Here is an 18,772-nt window from a genome sequence, read left to right on the forward strand (position 1 = left end):
CATCACCACAAATATGTCAAAAGATTTTCCTTCCTTTTTTTTCCTCTCTTTTTTATTTTATATATATTTTTTAAAGACGTGTCTAAAGATGTACATGCATGTCACGTTTACGGGAGGCTAAAGATGACATGGATGTAGGATGGGTCTGGAGAGGAGGAGGCTGCTGCGAGGTTGGACATCGCAGGCAGGGAGGGAGAGAGGTGAGGAGAGATAGAGGTCAACAGCAGGCAGAGGCAGAACCAACTGGAGGGTTAGGGCTTCACAGCATATTAGTCAGTCACACACAACTAAATATATATCTACATATATATATATTTATAGGTTAGAAAAAGGTGAAAGACCAGAGAGGGTTGGGTGAGTAGGGGAGGTATAGAGAGAGAGAGAGGGCAGGCAGGTAGAGGAGGTAGAGAGAGGGAGAGGGCAGAGAGGAGGAGGTGGAGGAGGGTGTTCAGGGGTAGATAGATAGAGAGGAGGAGGAGGAGGAGGGTGTTCAGGGGTAGATGGACAGAGAGGAGGAGGTGGAGGAGGGTGTTCAGTGGTAGATGGACAGAGAGGAGGAGGTGGAGGAGGGTGTTCAGGGGTAGATAGATAGAGAGGAGGAGGTGGAGGAGGGTGTTCAGTGGTAGATGGACAGAGAGGAGGAGGGGGAGGAGGGTGTTCAGTGGTAGATGGACAGAGAGGAGGAGGTGGAGGAGGGTGTTCAGTGGTAGATGGACAGAGAGGAGGAGGTGGCGGGTGCTTGCCTGTTCTGCAGCAGGTACTGGGCGTTCTGGATCTGGTCCTGGGTGCCGCTGATGGTGATGATGCGGTCCTCAGAACCCTCCAGGGGCTCGTCGATCTTGATGGACGCTCCAGACTCGTGTCGGATCTGCTTGATCCTCTGGCCGCCCTTCCCGATGATGGAGCCAGCCAGCTGTGGGGGGGGGGGGGAGATGACGACCGTATGTAAATACTGATGTAAATACTCTCACCTGATGTAAATACTGATGTAAATACTCTCACCTGATGTGAATACTGATGTAAATACTCTCACCTGATGTGAATACTGATGTAAATACTCTCACCTGATGTGAATGCTTTCAACTGATGCAAATACACTCATGATGGAAATAGTCTCAACTAATGTAAATACTCTGAACTGATGTAAATACTTTCAACTGATATAAATACTCTGAACTGATGTAAATACTGATGTAAATACTCTGAACTGATGTAAATACTCTGAACTGATGTAAATACTCTGAACTGATGTAAATACTCTGAACTGATGTAAATACTCTGAACTGATGTAAATACTGATGTAAATACTCTGAACTGTGCACTCTGGGTAAGACCAGACTCAGATGAGTTGCCCTACAGCGACCCGGTCCTGATCCGTTCCTCTAGAACTCTCTATGCACCTCACCGGACCAGGCCGTCGTCATGGGAACCCCAAGAGCGACTCTACCTGCATCACCACCTGCCCTGTCTGACCCACCTGGGCCATGGTAGAATGTGTGTGTGTGTGTGTGTGTGAGTGTGTGTGTGTGTGTGTGGGGGAGTTCATTAATACTGTGTGTGTGAGAGTTCATTAATAGTGTGCGTGTGTGTGTGTGTGTGTGTGAGAGAGAGTTCATTAATACCGTGCGTGTGTGTGTTCATTAATACTGTGCTTGTGTGTGTTCATTAATACTGTGCGTGTGTATGTGTGCGTTCATTAATACTGTGCGTGTGTATGTGTGCGTTCATTAACACTGTGCGTGTGAATGTGTGTGAGTTCATTAATACTGTGCGTGTGTGTGTGTGTTCATTAATACTGTGTGTGTGTGTGTGTTCATTAATACTGTGCGTGTGTGAGCTCATTAATACTGTGTGTGTGTGTGTGAGCTCATTAATACTGTGTGTGTGTGTGAGCTCATTAATACTGTGTGTGTGTGTGTGTGAGCTCATTAATACTGTGTGTGTGTGTGTGTGAGCTCATTAATACTGTGTGTGTGTGTGTGTGAGCTCATTAATACTGTGTGTGTGTGTGAGCTCATTAATACTGTGTGTGTGTGAGCTCATTAATACTGTGTGTGTGTGTGAGCTCATTAATACTGTGTGTGAGCTCATTAATACTGTGTGTGTGTGTGTGTGTGTGTGTGTGTGAGCTCATTAATACTGTGTGTGTGTGTGTGAGCTCATTAATACTGTGTGTGTGTGAGATCATTAATACTGTGTGTGTGTGTGTGTGTGTGAGCTCATTAATACTGTGTGTGTGTGTGAGCTCATTAATACTGTGTGTGAGCTCATTAATACTGTGTGTGTGTGTGTGTGTGTGTGAGCTCATTAATACTGTGTGTGTGTGTGTGTGAGCTCATTAATACTGTGTGTGTGTGAGATCATTAATACTGTGTGTGTGTGTGTGTGTGTGTGAGCTCATTAATACTGTGTGTGTGTGTGAGCTCATTAATACTGTGTGTGTGTGTGAGCTCATTAATACTGTGCGTGTGTGTGTGTGTGAGCTCATTAATACTGTGTGGTTGTGTCTTTGGTTGAGGCAGACTGATCTGTGCGGCTGAGAAAAGGAGTGTGAGTGTGTGTGTGGGTGTGTGGGTGTGAGTGTGAGTGTGAGTGTGTGTGTGTGTGTGTGTGTGTGTGTGTGTCACACTCACATCTTTGGGGATGGTCACTTGTGTGGTGATGACTGGACCGCCCAGGTCACTGTAGGAGCCACGCCCTCCTAGCAAGGGGAGGGGGGGAGAAGGAGAGGGAGGAGAGGAAGGGAGGGAGGGGAAGGGAGAAGGAGAGGGAGGGAGGGGAAGCAATCAAATGTCAGTCTGTTACTAAATGTTTTTGAAGTGTAACACAAATAAAATATGATTGATTGAGTGACTGAGAGCCTCACCAGACTGGTAGGAGTCCCAGGATGAGCTGTTGTCTGTTCAGAGAAACAACAACAAAAACAGTTCAGATAAACATGAAAAGTTAAACATGAAAACTTCCATGAAAAACACAGATACACAAGAAGAGATGCACACTCACCAGCATATCCACCCCCACCCTGAGAGAGAGAGAGAGAGAGAGAGAGAGAGAGAGAGAGAGAGAGAGAGAGAGAGAGAGAGAGAGAGAGAGAGAGAGAGAGAGAGAGAGGGGGGAGGGAGGAGAGAGAGAGGTTAAACACATTCCATGTCCCAGTCATATTTACATAATCATGATGTAGGTCATCATGTGACCGTGTGGAACTGAAGAAGACACTTTGGCCCAACGCCCATGTTGATACTGGAGACTCCTCTTCCCTCCTTCCCCCTCCCGCACCCCCCCCCCCCCCTCCCCCTTCCCCACAGCCCCTCCTCCCATCAGCCACTCAACTCTCACTATTCCGATTCAGCTCCTCAGTCGCCAGGGCAACAAGCATTTCAAAACACTGTTGCCGAGCAACCACGGGCAGTATCCTGCCAGCAGTGAGCGAGCGAGACAGAGAGAGAGACAGAGAGACAAATAGAGAGAGAGAAAGACAGAGACAAACAGAGAGAGTGAGAGGGGGATAGGGAGAGACAGAGAGACTTTGGGGGTCGGTTGGGGGTCGTAGTGAGGTCAGCTGACGACCACGGCTGTTATTACTGAGACGGTTGTCGTCGTTGCCTAGCGACGAGGACCAATCAGCATCGGAGGAGACCGTGATGACGCCGGGCGTCGGCCAATGAATGTCAAGAACACGGCTGCGTGCGTTTAGTCAGGGGTCACTCACCATGCTGTCGCCATAGCGATCTCCCGGTCTCCCTCTTCTGTCGCTGCTTAAGAGGAGGAAGAGGGGAGGAGGATGAGGGGGGGGGTAGGGGAGGAGAAGAGGAGGAGGATGGGGGGGGGGGGGGGGGGAGGAGGCGAGGAAAGGAGAGATGGTCTAAATTAGAGAAAATCCTTTGTCAAATCAATTCACAAGTAGATCTCTGATCTCTCACACACACACACACACACACACACACTCAGACACACACCCACAGGCCAGACTAGCCGAGCCCAGAGCTGTGACAGGACAGGAGAGGAGAGAGGGACTTACTTGGGTCTGTCGTCTGAGCTGCCGCGGTAGGAGTCATAGGAGTACCGGTCATCTCTGTGGGCAACGTGGACGAGATGGAACACACACACACACACACACACACATATGAGCCGTCACACACATAGACACACACACACACACAAAGACACTACGAATGGAATATCAATGACTTTATGACAGCACAGCAATCACAGTGTTAGAATGTGTGTGTGTGTGTGTGTGTGTGTACACCATGAGGATGGAGCCTGTCAGCTGAGCACAGAGCAGTGATGTCCACACACACACACACACACACACACACACACGCTCGCACGTACACAGGCACGCACACAGGCACGCACACACACACACACGTGCATGGTCTAGAGCAGCGACCCAGTCGGTCGTGGTGCTGGAGAGCAGCAGTGACGTCACACCTGGTTGGACCAATCGACTCGTCTACAAATCCTCCATCAGCCGGCAGTGCTGAGCTGTGTGTGTGTGTCAGTGCTGAGCTGTGTGTGTGTCAGTGCTGCAGCTCTCCAGAACGATCGACTGGGTTTGAGAAAGCAGGAAAAAGAGAGAGAGAAAGAGACACACAGAGAGAGGCAGAGACAGAGAGAAATAGAGAGAGGCAGAGAGAGAGAGAGGCAGAGAGAGAAACACAGAGAGACAGACAGAGAGAGAACCAGACTATGGAGAGGGGGGGGTGTCAGGCTGGTGGTCTTACCCTCCTCTGTGGGGGGGTGGAGCCAGGGGGAGGTTGCGTCCACGCGCCCCCCCTCTCCCCCCGCGGCCTGGGTGGGGTGGGGGTGGGGGTCCCCGGCGGGGGCTCATCTCCTCGTAGTCACGGCGGGAGGGGGGCATGGGGCGGCCCCCCCGGCTGGAGGGCATGCGGTCGAACCCCCCTGCTCCTCCTCCTCCTCCTCCTCCTCTTTCACCTCCACCTCCTCCCCCCCGGCCTCCGCGCATGGGGAAGCCCCCCATGGGCCGCCGGCCCCCGCCACCCCCGCTGCTGCTGCCCCCCCCGCGCTCCTCGAACATCATGGTGAAGCCCCCGTAGTCGTACGTCTCATCGTAGAAGTTGGGGTCGTAGGGCTGGGCGCGACCTTTGATAGGAGCCTGAGGGGGGAGGGTGGTGATTGGTTTAAGGACATTTCACTCACAGTTTTTTTTTATTGGTTTAACACTAGAACAGCCATGAGGTGAGTAATTTCTTGTTTTATATCTTTAAACTCGATCAAATTTCAGGACCCTCCTTTCATGACTTTTCCTAGATATGTGCGTTCTACCACCCAGTATCCTTACATTTTCAAAATCACACCAGGATAAGCTAGTATGAAGCTATTTTGCTGTTTTTCTGAGTAGGAGGGCAGGCTAATTTACAAGGCGGTCAACTAGTGGTCGTTGTGTGTAAATAGCAGCTTCCCATTGTAAAGACTAAGAGGCGGCTCTTTCGTAGGTAAAATAGGCACGGCTGTTCTAGTGTTAAGAACGTTTCACTCACTGGTTTTTTGATTGGTGGTTTCAGGACATTTTCACTCACAGCTTTTTCATACTGTACTGTAACCATAACAACCATAACCCATGACGGAGTAGCTAGCAGTGGCGTTGTTGTTGTCGTCGTTAGCTAAACTAAACCTTTTCCTTCCACTGAGGAACATCGTAACGCTTTCACTTTCAACTACCATGTCGTTGGGGATCGACGACGGGTTACTCTATCATGACTACGCGCGCACACACACACACAAGTTTGGACACATTTCCCTTTCCCTTTCAATGGGGAAGTGTGCCCAACTTTGGACTGGTACTGTGTGTGTGTGTGTGTGTAGTCATGTGCATAAATATATATATATTATCTATATAATATCTACTTTAATACGTTTTGTAATGTTTACACACGCAGGTCCACCGGACCCTGGTTACCGAGAGGCAGAACAGCTCCGTAACCATGGTGACCCACCTCGGCGATGAGCTCCAGCATGATCTTGATGCACTCCACCACGCGCTCGGACTTGCCCCCCACCAGGACCACGCGGTCCGTGGACTGGGGACAGCACTCCTGGAACAGCTTGATGCTGGTCTGGGTGTTCTGGAAGGATCCGTGTGGATCCGCGGGACACAGAGGGGTTAGACAGGACAGGACAGGACAGCAGGCCGAGAGGCCCAAACAGAACCAGAATCAGAAACCCACACACACACACACACAGACACACAAACACTGACACACACACTTTCAGAAGGTGTGAAAACTAGGGCAGATATCATGGAACGGAAATGGACGTTCTCCTCAAACAACCTAACAGGGTGTAATATTAACTACAGAACACAACCTAGCAGAGAAGATAAGACATTCTCTTACCCACCCGCCCCCCCTCCTCCCGGGTCTCTTACCCCCCCCTCCTCCTCCCCGGGTCTCTTACACCCCCCCCGTGCCCCCCCCTCCTCCTCCCCGGGGTCTCTTACCTCACGGAGCTCTTTGATCTTGGCTCCCTTGACGCCGATGATGCTGCCGGCCAGGCTCTGGTGGATTAGCAGACGCAGCTCACAGTCAAAGTCCATCCCGTTGTACTGCTGGTACTGGTGGGGGGGCAGGACATTAGTCTCACACACACAGGGCACAGTGGGGATCGTACACACACACACACACACACGTACACAAACACGTACACACACACGTACACACACACACGTACACACACACGTACACACACACACGTACACACACAGGGAGGCTGGTGGAGGTAGAAATTGGAGGACGGCCTCATTGTAATGCGTGGAAGGTAATGAGGAACGGTATCAAACACGCGTCCATCACTCCAGTCCAGCCAGGCCGTCCTCCTCCCATGTCCACCTGACCCGTCATCCAATAGGAGCCGAGAATTAACAATATCTATACCGCCGACAACGCCAAGAATTTTCGCACCAAGCTTCCTCTTCCTTCACGGGCTCCTCTGAACGAGGAAACTAGGGGGTAGTGGTGGTCTACTGGATAGTGAGTTGGACTGGTGATCGCAAGGTCATGAGTTCAAATCCCACCTGGGAAAACCACCACTAGTGTGCCTTTGAGTAAAGCACTTAGCCCTCAGTTACTCCAGGGAGACTGTCCCTGTAATCTCTAATTGTAAATCGCTTTGGATTAAAAGCTTCTGCTAAATGGTAAATTATTATTTTATTATAATTTATTAAACTAGGACCATGTCTGACTCAAGAGAATTCCCAGTTTTCCCACTGGGAGCCATCTTGGAAACAGCCGACAGGGAGATCCTATGGGAAAGCTCAGTGGGAAGCTTGTGGGAGTTTTCGAGGAGCGCCTGAAGGCACCGTTTTAAGACGTGTGGAAGTGCCTCACCTCCTCCAGGGTGGGGATGATCTTCAGCAGGATCTCTCCCACCGTGTCGATCTCCGCACTGATGCTCAGGATGCTGTACACCCCCGGCAGCCAATCGCAGCGCAGGGATGACGCCGCGGGAGCCAATCACACGACAGAGAGGGGGAGGGAGACAGCAGTATTTCAGAGCAAATACGTCGCTGTACGCCTGTCCTGACTAGAGACACTACTAGACCCCCCCCCCCCCTTCCCTACCTCCCTCCGCCACCCCCCCGCCCCCTCCCTCCACTCAGGCCTAGCGAGAGGGTCGTTAGCTAAACAGGCTAGCTGTAGTCATGCACTCCTCTAACACACAGCACAGGAGGCAGGAGAGTGGGGAAACCACACTCCATTTCCCAGAATTCAATGGCTTATCTGACAGACCCAAAAAAATTAAAATAAAAGAATAAAATACATAGAGAGATGACAATAACAACTGACACATCCCCTTTAAATCTGTCTGACAGGAAAGGGGAAGGAAAACATAAACAGGTAAAGGAACCCAAAGAAAGCAGGTGTGTTTGGTGACCACTGGAGGAGGGAGGGAGGGAGGGAGGGAGGGGAGGGGAATTTGCACCGATGGGGTCTGAGAGAACTCTAAAAGGAACGGTAGCACAACATGGAAAAATAAAATTAAAAAAGAACAAAGGATGAATCAATAAAAATACAAAATAAACCTGATCCTAACGAAAGAATAAACAAAGGAACAGCTGAAGGAGGAGAAGATGGGAGATAGTTGGCAGGGCAACAGCGGATCTCTGCTGCTGCCGGGGGCAACGACACACACACACAGACACACACACAAACACATACATACACACACACAGACAGACAGGACGACACATGGAGCACACATGGATGAGACACAATAATTCAACTTTCAACAGTTCCGACAATGGCAGGCGGGATGGAGAGAGTGGAAAGTGGAGAGGAAAGAAAGGAATAAGAGTTGTGAACCCTTCCTGCTCTGACGGATGTCTGGGAGAGCAGTCGGTCTGCGGGAACGCAGCGCTCAAAACAAAAACAAAACTCAATGTGGGAGAACATCACCAAGGAGGAGGAGGAGGAGGGGGGGTTGGAGGAGAGGGGAGGATGTGAGAAACTATAAATAATAGACCAGTACACCGATTCTGAGAGGGGGAGGGAGGGAGGAGGTGAGGAGGAACGTGGGAGGGAGGGAGAGAATACTGTCACTGAAATCAAAAAAATACAGAATGTTGAAATACTGTCACTAGCACATTGGCAGTTTTTCTTTTTTTAAAGCACTGTAACTTGAACAAGAGGCATATTTTGTGTGTGTGTGTGTGTGTGTGTGTGTGTGTGTGTGTGTGTGTGTGTGTGTGTGTGTGTGTGTGTGAAAATCCTCACTGTCAAAAACACAGGATTTACGTTGTCATTATTATTTTTTCTTTTCAAAAAAAGAGGAGGCAAACGTTTAACATGGTGTCATTACTGTAAAGGAACAAAGAGGAAGATTGTTTGATATTGTGATATCTAAGAACAGAGGCAGGTTTAAATTAAACACCGTCACTAAGAACAGAGGCAGCTGGCTAGGTTTGGTTAACTGTCTTTGTTTGTTTGTCTGTTTGCTTCCTGTAGTCAGGCAGTGAGAGGGAGGAGCTTAGGGACATACCGCTCAGGCCCACTGCTGTCTGGGACTGACACACTGGCATTGAACTGGAAGTGGGCGTGGCATGGGCAGGGGCCAGGGCCATTCGAGCACACAGATGTCAATCAAGTAAGGCGCCCGGTTTAGGGAGGGGCACGAGTATGGACAGGGCCAACCAGGGTGTCAGGTGGGCGGGCGCAGGAGGGGCGATCCAGAGAACATGGGCAACACAGGAAGTGGGCAAAAATAAACAAAAATAAAAAACAAGGAGAGGGGGAAGAGGGAGGGGGGGGAGGAAGAGGAGGAGTACATGTTTAGAACAGGGCTAAACTCTTTCATTATGATTTCATTCTCTCAAGAGAGATTTTTATTTTATTTTTATTTTTTATAATAAAGATAGCAGATTGAGATTGAAGTGGGCAGAGGTATTGAGGTGGAGAGAGAGAGTAAAGGGAGTGATAGAGAGGTAGAAAAAAAGGAGGGGGGGTCAGATAGAGATGGAGAGAGATCAGAGAGAGAGAGAGAAGAGGGGAGGGTACAGAAAGTGATGAAGGGAGGGTAGAGAGAGAGAGAGAGAGAGGTAATGACATTAAATATGTTGAGTTGGCCAGGTTACTAATATATAGATATATATAGATATAACATTTTCTATAGAATGATGAATTGGCATTGGCGCTAACGCTAACAGGTAGCTTAAACACACCGGGGCCAGTGTTAATGACCGAGCGCCTAGCCGCAGTAACAGACAGTACTCACTACACAGAGAGGACATGGACTCACACAGGACATTACGATTAAGGCCAGGCGTTTTCTCTGCAATTAATGGCGGCCATTTTGGCAACGTTTGAGGTACTTAAACATGGTTCAGGACAGGTGGGGGGGTGGGGCGGCGTAAAGCCGGTCCCAATAAACAAGTCTGGTAACAACAACCCCCCAAAAACGCCAGTCTCACTACCGCTAATCAACAGCTGTGGATAATACGCCAGAGAACACAGGTTTGTACGGCTCTCTGAAATCACAGACACAGTCTTAGTCTAGGAGGGTGACTGCCCCCTGGTGGAGGGAGGGGTGTACTCACGTCTGTACGCAGGGCTTTGATGTTTTTACCACCTTTCCCAATCACAGCTCCTGCATTCTAGAGAGGGAGAGAAAGAGGAGAGAGAGAGGAGAGAGAGAGGAGAGAGAGAGAAAGATGAGGAGAGAGAGAGAGAGGGAGAGAGGAGAGAGAGAGAAAGATGAGGAGAGAGAGAGAGACAGATGAGGAGAGAGGGGGGGGGGAGAGAGAGAGAGAGAGGAGACAGATGAGAGGGAGACAGAGAAAAAAGAAAGAGGACACAGAGGAGAGGGGGAGAGAGAGAGAAAGGAGAGAGGGAGAGAGAAACATCAGATACCGCCTACTGAGACAGGCATCATCAAAACATCGGAATGACATCAAAATGATACACAACCAAGGGAACAGAGGAAGCGATAGGGTCCATAACACAGATTATAACATAACACCAGGGGGGTGTTCCATCAACGTCGCTAAAGGAAAATCCAGGCTTATTCTGACATGTCTTGCGAAATAAAGCACAGCTTATTTTTTATAAATCTCATGACACTTAACGTCTCACGTGAACAATAAGCCTGGATTTTCCTTTAGCGTTGTTGATTGAATTACCCCCCCAGAGTCTGACTGAGGATCCATAACGTAAGAATAATATAATATTATTATATATTAAGAGTCTGACTGAGGATAATATAATAATATGATTATATATTAAGAGTCTGACTGAGGATAATATAATAATATGATTATATATTAAGAGTCTGACTGAGGATAATATAATAATATTATTATATATTAAGAGTCTGACTGAGGATAGTCTACTAAGAGGACCAGGACTGACCTTGCTCTGCAGCAGGACACGCAGCTCCACCATCTCCTCAGAGTTCCTGGAACGCTTAAAGGACTGCTCCTCATCCGCGTCTTCCGCTGGACGCTTACCTGGCACAGGTAAACATGGGGTTTACACACACACACACACACACACACACACACACACACAAAGTGGCAAGATTAAATTTTTTTGCAGTGAATCTGTATTTTCAGTTTAGGCTCTAAAATGATCATAGATGTAATTGTTGTGCAGTCAGAGACATTGGCTAACAACAAGCACATACCAACTGCATAAAATGGCTCACGCACACACACAATAAAATGAGTATAATTTGTGTCATATTTCCTACAGCTATACTTTCTATTTGGTGTGAAAACAGAAGACAGCATGCACATTGCACACATACATTTGTCTTAGACTAACCACTAATACCGGAGCACTTTGAGCTGCAACGTTTGCAGGAAAAGCTCTATACAAATGAAAGGTTATTATTATTATAATAATACAGCATGAAGCCATTAGCAGCCCATGGTAAAGAGGTTAACAGGCGACAGCTTACCGTTGGTTTCTGTGTTGCTGAAGGAGGTCTCTTCTTGTTGTTCAATTTCGGCGGACATTGTCGGCGGACAGTGGGCAGGTTAGGGCGGGCACCTCGGTCCTGGGGGGCGAGGAGGAGAGGAGAAGGAGGAGGAGTGGGCACCTGGGACCTGGAGGCAGGCGATGGAGAGAGGAGCAGGGAGCGAACACCTCCGGCTGACAGGCTGCGGGCAGACATGATCGGTGAGAACGGGGTGACAGTCAGCTCGGTTGCCAAGAGTGACCGTGGGTTCAGAAGGATGAGGAGGAGGAGGAGAGTGGCTCCCTGAGCAACGCTTACCGGTATTTATGAGGCGAGGGGCGTGTTGTGGGCGGAGCTAAACCAGTCTCAGAGAGCAGCTGTTCTTCCAAACCTATTAGGGGGGGAAAAAAACGGAGGTTGGTGATTACAATCATGACAAAAATGTCTTCAAGCACATCATTGCCATATAATTGAATACTAATATGTTATACGGCTATTTTCTGGGGGTTACGGAAAAGGTCAAGTGAATTTGGTATTTCGTCAGTAAAATAAATATAGCTAGCAGAAACAGATGTGTGCATGATTAAGAGATACATTTATAATAATAAAATATATTTTTTAAAAAGGGGGGAAAATACATCAATAAGGGACATATCGAACAAGGGACATATCGAAAATAAGGTATCCATCAATCTAAAAAAATACAGGCGCTGGAACGAATCACATTAAATTCTGGAAGAGGCGCACAGAGGAGATATTGGTACCGATTTCCGCGATGACAAAACCAAAAAAAACAGAATCCCAATAAATCCGCAATAACAGAAGAACAGAGAAATGTAAATTCATGTCAACATTTTGCCAAAGCAACTAACTAACCAAAACGATCACACCTGGCTGGATCTGGACGAATTTCAGTCACTATCACTATGATCAACGTGCAGAGCAAAAACAAAGCATGCACGGCGTGTGAATAACGCATGGGTTGTAAAAATATAACAGCCCTGCATACAAGATTACTGTGTGTAAATATCACCTGTCCTGACCATGCATGAGCTAAACTAACACCTTTAGTTGACCAAACACCACTTGTTAATGTTAACCTGGTACCCTGAGCAGTAGCTTATGGAGGGTCCATCTTGTACGGGGCTTTGCTGTGGAGGGAAGCTCGTGAGCTCAGAATGATAAAGGTTCTATCTCCGTTTAGAATGAGAAGGTTCTATCTCCGTTTAGAATGAGAAGGTTCTATCTCCGTTTAGAATGAGAAGGTTCTATCTCCGTTTAGAATGATAAGGTTCTATCTCCGTTTAGAATGATAAGGTTCTATCTCCGTTTAGAATGAGAAGGTTCTATCTCCGTTTAGAATGAGAAGGTTCTATCTCCGTTTAGAATGAGAAGGTTCTATCTCCGTTTAGAATGATAAGGTTCTATCTCCGTTTAGAATGAGAAGGTTCTATCTCCGTTTAGAATGATAAGGTTCTATCTCCGTTTAGAATGAGAAGGTTCTATCTTCGTTTAGAATGATAAGGTTCTATCTCCGTTTAGAATGATAAGGTTCTATCTCCGTTTAGAATGAGAAGGTTCTATCTCCGTTTAGAATGATAAGGTTCTATCTCCGTTTAGGGCAGTTCAGAGATATCGAGCGTCAAAATGTTTACATTCCATTATGTTTTATGAGATGGAACCTTTGTATTTTATGAATTACTAACTCAAAAATGTCAACATTTTAAAAATAACACCACACAGGCATTAATAAACACCTAATGGATCAGATTATGTAAAAAAAACTCAATTTTGACAAAAATGGAGATAGAACCTTATAATTCTGACGAACATCACGACCACTATGGCTATGTGAGTTTAGCCTGGCTAGCTTAGCATGTCCAACTGTAGCCAGTCACACACCTCACCCCCCTCCCCCAAACACACACACACGCGGACTGGCTGAGCAGCTAGGTGTAGTTAGTAGACATGGGCTGGTTCAATTGCTGTCTAATATTGATCAGTAAAGCCTAAAGGCGCCTGAATAACGAAATTAAGCTAAAACCCCTGTTATTAGCTAGCTGCTAGCTCCGCGTAGCCAGGGCAACCATGTTAGCTAAGCCACCACAACCGGACGTCATTGTAACGGGATTGCAGTGTTTGCAATTATTATACCGTGTCGAAATGCATTCAAATGTTATTTTTTGATCATACCATCGCCTTCAAATGTAGCTAAAGCTTATTAAAGAGCTTCGTTCCGTGTTTGCAGAGAGAGAAATCGGAAACCTGCTAAAAAAAAAAATCCCCCTCCTTTTCCGACCCTTCTTCACTTGACGATGACCACAACCTACACACGCATAGGCGGGTGTATAAGGATGGAAAATATAGGCTTAACGTGCTGCGATTGGTGGAAATAGACTCTTGACTCGGTCACCGGGGACACCCGTTGGACAAGAGTCCACGTCAATCACTCGAATGGAGGCGTTTCCAAAATATAGGCTAACGTGCTACGATTGGTGGAAATAGACCCTTGACTCGGTAACCAGGGACACCCCTTGGACAGAAGTCCACGTCAATCACCACACGAATGGAGGCGTTTCCAATCCAAAGCAACTGTTGTTGTCTTCCTTCCTTCCTCCCTCGGTGACTAGATAGTTAGGTTGACCTTACACAACCCCCATGAGTTCCTCTTCGCGCAGTTCGTCTTGTTTTTGCAACTGTCTGTCATCAAACCGTGTGAAGTCATGTTACTACTCGTGTGTTCAATGTATACCGTAGAAGCATATTAGATAGTGTCTTTTGGTCAATATTGGAGTGTGTTTGCATTTAGCCAAATGATTACTATGGCGGCACAGCAGTCACGTCATCTTCGTCATCATCATCATCATCATCGACGTCATCATCGTCATCAGCAACTTTGGCGCCTTGGCGACTTTCCCGGGTGATTGAGTGAGCAGCCCAGATGCGGCCATCCATACACAGATCAGGCCTACTACAACAACAACCAGTGTTTGTGTCAGGACCCCGCCAACAGAAGCTTCGCAATTGTTGTTGTTATTTGGTAAATGGCACAGCTGTTTTGATCTGGTGTGATGATCTCAGCTTCTGAGCTAAGAACTAGTCGAATTTTTCTTCACTACTTACTACTACTACTAGTCACTAAATGAATGTTGACTTTACATGTGTTTTCTTTCATAATAGGCTCCTTCTCATGTGAGGATTCTGTGCATATCTGAGACCCAGAATCCACTCCAAAAGTCACCTGGAAGCACCTGTCAGACCAGTGTACCTGCCCTGGCCTATTCCACCTCTGCCCAGCTCTCAGCAGGCAGACAGGCAGGTATAGACCCTACCTCAGCAGGTTGCGGAGGGCGGTGGGTGGAGGTATGAGCGCCCAGGGTGTGGTACGTTCTACCCAGGCATGGCTTCTCTCCTCCAGGCACATCCAGGTGCCCCTGCCCTGGCTGGAGGCCTGTGTGGAGTGGCTGCAGGAGGAGGGGGGCGGGGGCCCGCTGCCACAACACCAGCTCAACCAGCAGGTAGGCCTACTCCTGCCGCCGACTCGCTTATTTACCTTTTTATTTTTTCATTTTAGTTAGTGTCATTCCAACCAAGGTTTCTGGGGGGTTCAACTCAAGCTGCTGGCTCATTGATAGAAGCTAGCATGCATGCTCCATACAGTCAAACATTCCCCAGTGACCCAGTGACAATACTTATTATTGATGCTTATATAGCACCTAAAACACACTAGGGGCCGGTTTCACAGCAAGTGTTAAGGCTAGTCCAGGATTAAATCACACTTTTTTTAGTCTAGGATTAATGTTAATTTGCGGTTTCCATGAAACCACCCATATGAACTGTTGTACTGAGAGAGAGAAAAACTATTTAAAAAAATGACCATTTAGCTTTTAATCCAAAGTGATTTACAATCAGAGATTACAGGGACAGCCTCCCTGGAGTCATGTAGGGCTGAGTGCCTTACTCAAGGACACAGTAGAGGTGTAGTGTTCCCAGGCGGGATTTGAACTCACGACCTTCCGATCACCAGTCCAACTCACTATTCCCTAGACCAGTGGTTCTCAAACCTCTCCTCGGGGACCCCCCCAGCCGCTCCACATATTTGATCTGTTCCACCACCAGCACACCTGATTCAACTAAGTACAAAGCAATTATGATTTGTACTCGATTTGTGGAATCAGGTGTGCTGGTGGTGGAACAGATCAAATATGTGGAGCGGCTGGGGGGGGTCCCCGAGGAGAGGTTTGAGAACCACGGGCCCTAGACGACCACCACTTTACCCACCTACCTACCTACCTACCTTGTTCCTGTCGCCGCAGGTTCTGGACCAGTGGCTGCTGACGGACCTCCGAGACCTGGCCCACCCGGTCTTCCCGGAGGGCCTGTCCCGGGCCCAGAAGACGGAGCTCAGCGGCTGCTTCTGCGTGCAGCTGGACTCCCTCCTGGACGTCAGCCAGCCCGCCTACGGCCAGCTGCAGCTCTGCCGGGGGAGGGACTGCACCAACGAGGCCGTGTCGGCCATCACCCCGGCCACCCAGCGGCCGTGGGAGGCCAGGCCCACGCGCGTGCTCCTCCTGCAGCTCACGGACGGCGTGCAGAGCCTGGAGGCCCTGGAGTACCAGCCCATCCCCGCGCTCAGCGCCGCCGCCCTCAGGCCCGGGGCGAAACTGCAGCTGCAGGGCCGCATGGGCTGCCGTCTGGGGGTGCTGCTGCTGACGCCTGGGAACGTGAAGGTGCTGGGGGGGGAGGTGGAGGAGCTGGTGGAGAGACACGCCCAGGGGAGGGTGCTGTGCAGGGCCCTGGGGCTGCCCGAGGAGGAGGGGGAGGAGCGGCCTCCCGGCGGTGTCGGGGAACGCCCAGGGAACCTCCAGGGGCCTCCTCCAGAGGAGCTGGACGACGACATGGACGACCGGGAGTTGCTGGCCAGCCTGGAGGCCCAGGAGAGGCAGGGGCAGGGGGAGGGGGGTGGGGGGTGGGGGGTGGCGCCCAGCGTGGAGAGCGGGTACGGGAGTCGCAGCGAGGCGTCGTCGGTGGCGGCCTCCTACAGGAGTTCTTCTTCGGCCTCTGTGCAGCGGCAGAACCGCCGTTTCGACTCGCTGGGAGAGAACTCTGCGTTCGGAAGCCCCGCCTCCTCCTCCTCCTCACGCCCCCCCTCGGGGCCATGCCCCGCCCCCGAGCCAGACGCGAGGGAGGTGGAGGACTTCCCGGACGAGGACTTTGACGACCTCGACAGCGTCGTCTTCCAGCAGGGAAGCCCACGACGCGACGTTCTCGACGACACTCCGATGACCGGCGGTAGTAGAGCCAATCACAGGGACGCAGACGGCCTACGCTGCTCGGGGGGGCACGGAGAAGCCCCGCCCACTCACCCTCACCTCCACCTCCACTCGGCCAATCCCCTGTCAGATGACGAGATGAGAAACGGTGGCGGCAGCGGCGGCCATTTTGACTCCTTTGACTCCATGGATGAGAGAGACGACCCGTTCCCGGAGGATGAGGACATGGACTACTGCATCCCACCAGGACCAAAGCCCCCCAGAGAGGAGCCCCCCAGACCCCAGCCAGCACACCCCCAACCCCAGCCAATACACTCCCACCTCCACCCCCAGCCAACACACCCCCAACCCCAAGCCGCAGCGACCCGACTAGACAGAGCTCCACAAGAACCAGAGGCCTCAGTAGAGAACCCTTCTACCAGACACCCAGCACCACCACTCCAGGCCCCAGGGCCAGGGTCAGGGCCAGGGTCAGGGTCAGGGTTAGGGTTAGGGTCAGGGTCGGGGTCGGGGTCAGGGCCAGAGAGGGTTTCTGGTGAAACAGAACCACCAGACACCTCCTCCTCCTCCTCCTCCTCCACATCTCTGACCCTGGATTCACCCCCGTTCACCTACCTGTGTCTGCTGCAGGGTGGGGGCTGGGGGGAGGCCGGTGGAGGTGAAGGTGGAGGAGGGGGGGTGCGTGAGGTGAGGGTGAAGGCCTTCATCGTGACCCTGCTGGGGAACCTGCGGAGCACCGCGGGGGTGTGGCGGGTCGGCGCCTCCGTGTCGGACGGCACCGGATACCTGGACGTGGAGCTGTCGGACGCCGTCCTGACGGCGCTGCTGGGCTTCTCCGTGGCGGAGAAGAGGGACCTCCTGAGGAGGGGGGGGGCCGGGGGAGGGGAAGGGGGAGGGGGGGACTCGGAGGACTCGGAGGCCCGGAGGAGGAAGGTGGAGGCGGGGATGAGGGCGTGCCAGGAGGGCATGGTGGACATGTGCTGCCTGATGACCCTGAGACTGGACCCTGGGGGGGGAGGTGGGGGGGAGGTGGTGGTGGTGACCCGAGCCGACCCGGTCACGGAGGACGACTGTCTGGCTCTGGAGGAGAGGGTTGTCCGAGGCAGGGAGGGGCGGTAGGGGTGGGGGGGGGGGGGGGGTGATGGAGGAGTGGAGCTGGGGGGGGGGGCGCTAGGGGGGTTAGGGATGGGGGAGAGGAGGCATGTTAACTCTGTCTGTCTGGGGGTGGGGTGGGGGAGGGGGGACGTTAACTCTGTCTGTCCTCTCTCTAATGAATGAGAAGAGGACTGTTTGTGACAGGAGAGGCTTGTGGATGAGCTGTGCTCGAGACTTTTAATTGGAAAAGGTTCGAAGGTTCAAGGACGTTGATGATGTTTTTTCGTATTTGTAAATAAACTTGAGGTGAATAAAAAGAGTGCCCGATGCAAAAGAACATGAGTATTTCCATTTACTGGGGCAGGGGGTGTGTGTGTGTTTGTGTGGGGGGGGGGGTGTAGGGAGGGGGAGGGAGGAGAGACGAGACGTTGGCTCTGTCTGTGTCCTCTCTAATGAGTAAGAGCAGGACTGTGTGTGACAGCAGAGGATTGTGGGTAAACTGCGTCTGACTGAAGAAGGACATTGATTTTTTTTTCCGTATTTGTAAATAAACTGGAGATGTGAATACGAAAGTTCGGAAAGAAGACAAGTTTATTTCCATTTAACATTTCGTCCTGTTTTCAACAGATCGAGAAAGATACAGAGGGTCATGTCGGATACTGTGTGTGTGTGTGTGTGTGTGTGTGTGTGTGTGTGTGTGTGTGTGTGTGTGTGTGTGTTTATGTGTGTGTCTGTCTGCGTGCGTGTGTGTGTAGCTGCAACGTTTGAAGGAAAAGTGCTATACAAATAAAAAATATATATATTCAAAAGAAATGTTATTGGCTCATCAACTAGTAAATAAGTCTCTCTATTACTTAACTTAACACACATTTTACAATATATTGATTGATTGATTGAAAACCTTTATTGTCCCCAATGGGGAAATTTTGTTGTCAAACAGCTCAGTTAGGGCAGAAAACATTCAATACAGAAAACAGAAAACATTCAAT

At 50.0% G+C, this 18,772-nt stretch overlaps 2 protein-coding genes across 2 annotated transcripts; one reads left to right on the top strand and one right to left on the bottom strand.

The window, feature by feature from the left end:
- Positions 1 to 700: 700 nt before the first annotated feature.
- On the bottom strand, positions 701 to 13,735 carry hnrnpk (heterogeneous nuclear ribonucleoprotein K; the record flags this gene model as incomplete). The annotated part of the gene is made up of 16 exons (XM_080532962.1): positions 13,609 to 13,735; positions 11,734 to 11,806; positions 11,416 to 11,617; positions 10,866 to 10,963; positions 10,055 to 10,111; positions 9,001 to 9,044; positions 7,350 to 7,422; positions 6,464 to 6,577; positions 5,961 to 6,089; positions 4,728 to 5,119; positions 4,019 to 4,072; positions 3,710 to 3,752; positions 3,004 to 3,022; positions 2,867 to 2,899; positions 2,634 to 2,701; positions 701 to 913 (listed from the first exon to the last, which is right to left on the bottom strand). The coding sequence occupies exons 3-16, from the start codon at positions 11,471 to 11,473 to the stop codon at positions 701 to 703; spliced, it is 1,395 nt and encodes a 464-aa protein (XP_080389088.1). The 5' UTR covers positions 11,474 to 11,617; positions 11,734 to 11,806; positions 13,609 to 13,735.
- Positions 13,736 to 14,780: 1,045 nt separating this feature from the next.
- On the top strand, positions 14,781 to 17,807 carry rmi1 (RMI1, RecQ mediated genome instability 1, homolog; the record flags this gene model as incomplete). The annotated part of the gene is made up of 3 exons (XM_080532963.1): positions 14,781 to 14,933; positions 15,732 to 17,090; positions 17,376 to 17,807. The coding sequence occupies 3 exons, from the start codon at positions 14,781 to 14,783 to the stop codon at positions 17,805 to 17,807; spliced, it is 1,944 nt and encodes a 647-aa protein (XP_080389089.1).
- Positions 17,808 to 18,772: the final 965 nt, after the last annotated feature.

The sequence above is a fragment of the Nansenia antarctica genome (assembly GCF_963989245.1).
Source record: "Nansenia antarctica genome assembly, chromosome: 5".
Lineage (NCBI taxonomy): Eukaryota > Metazoa > Chordata > Actinopteri > Argentiniformes > Microstomatidae > Nansenia > Nansenia antarctica.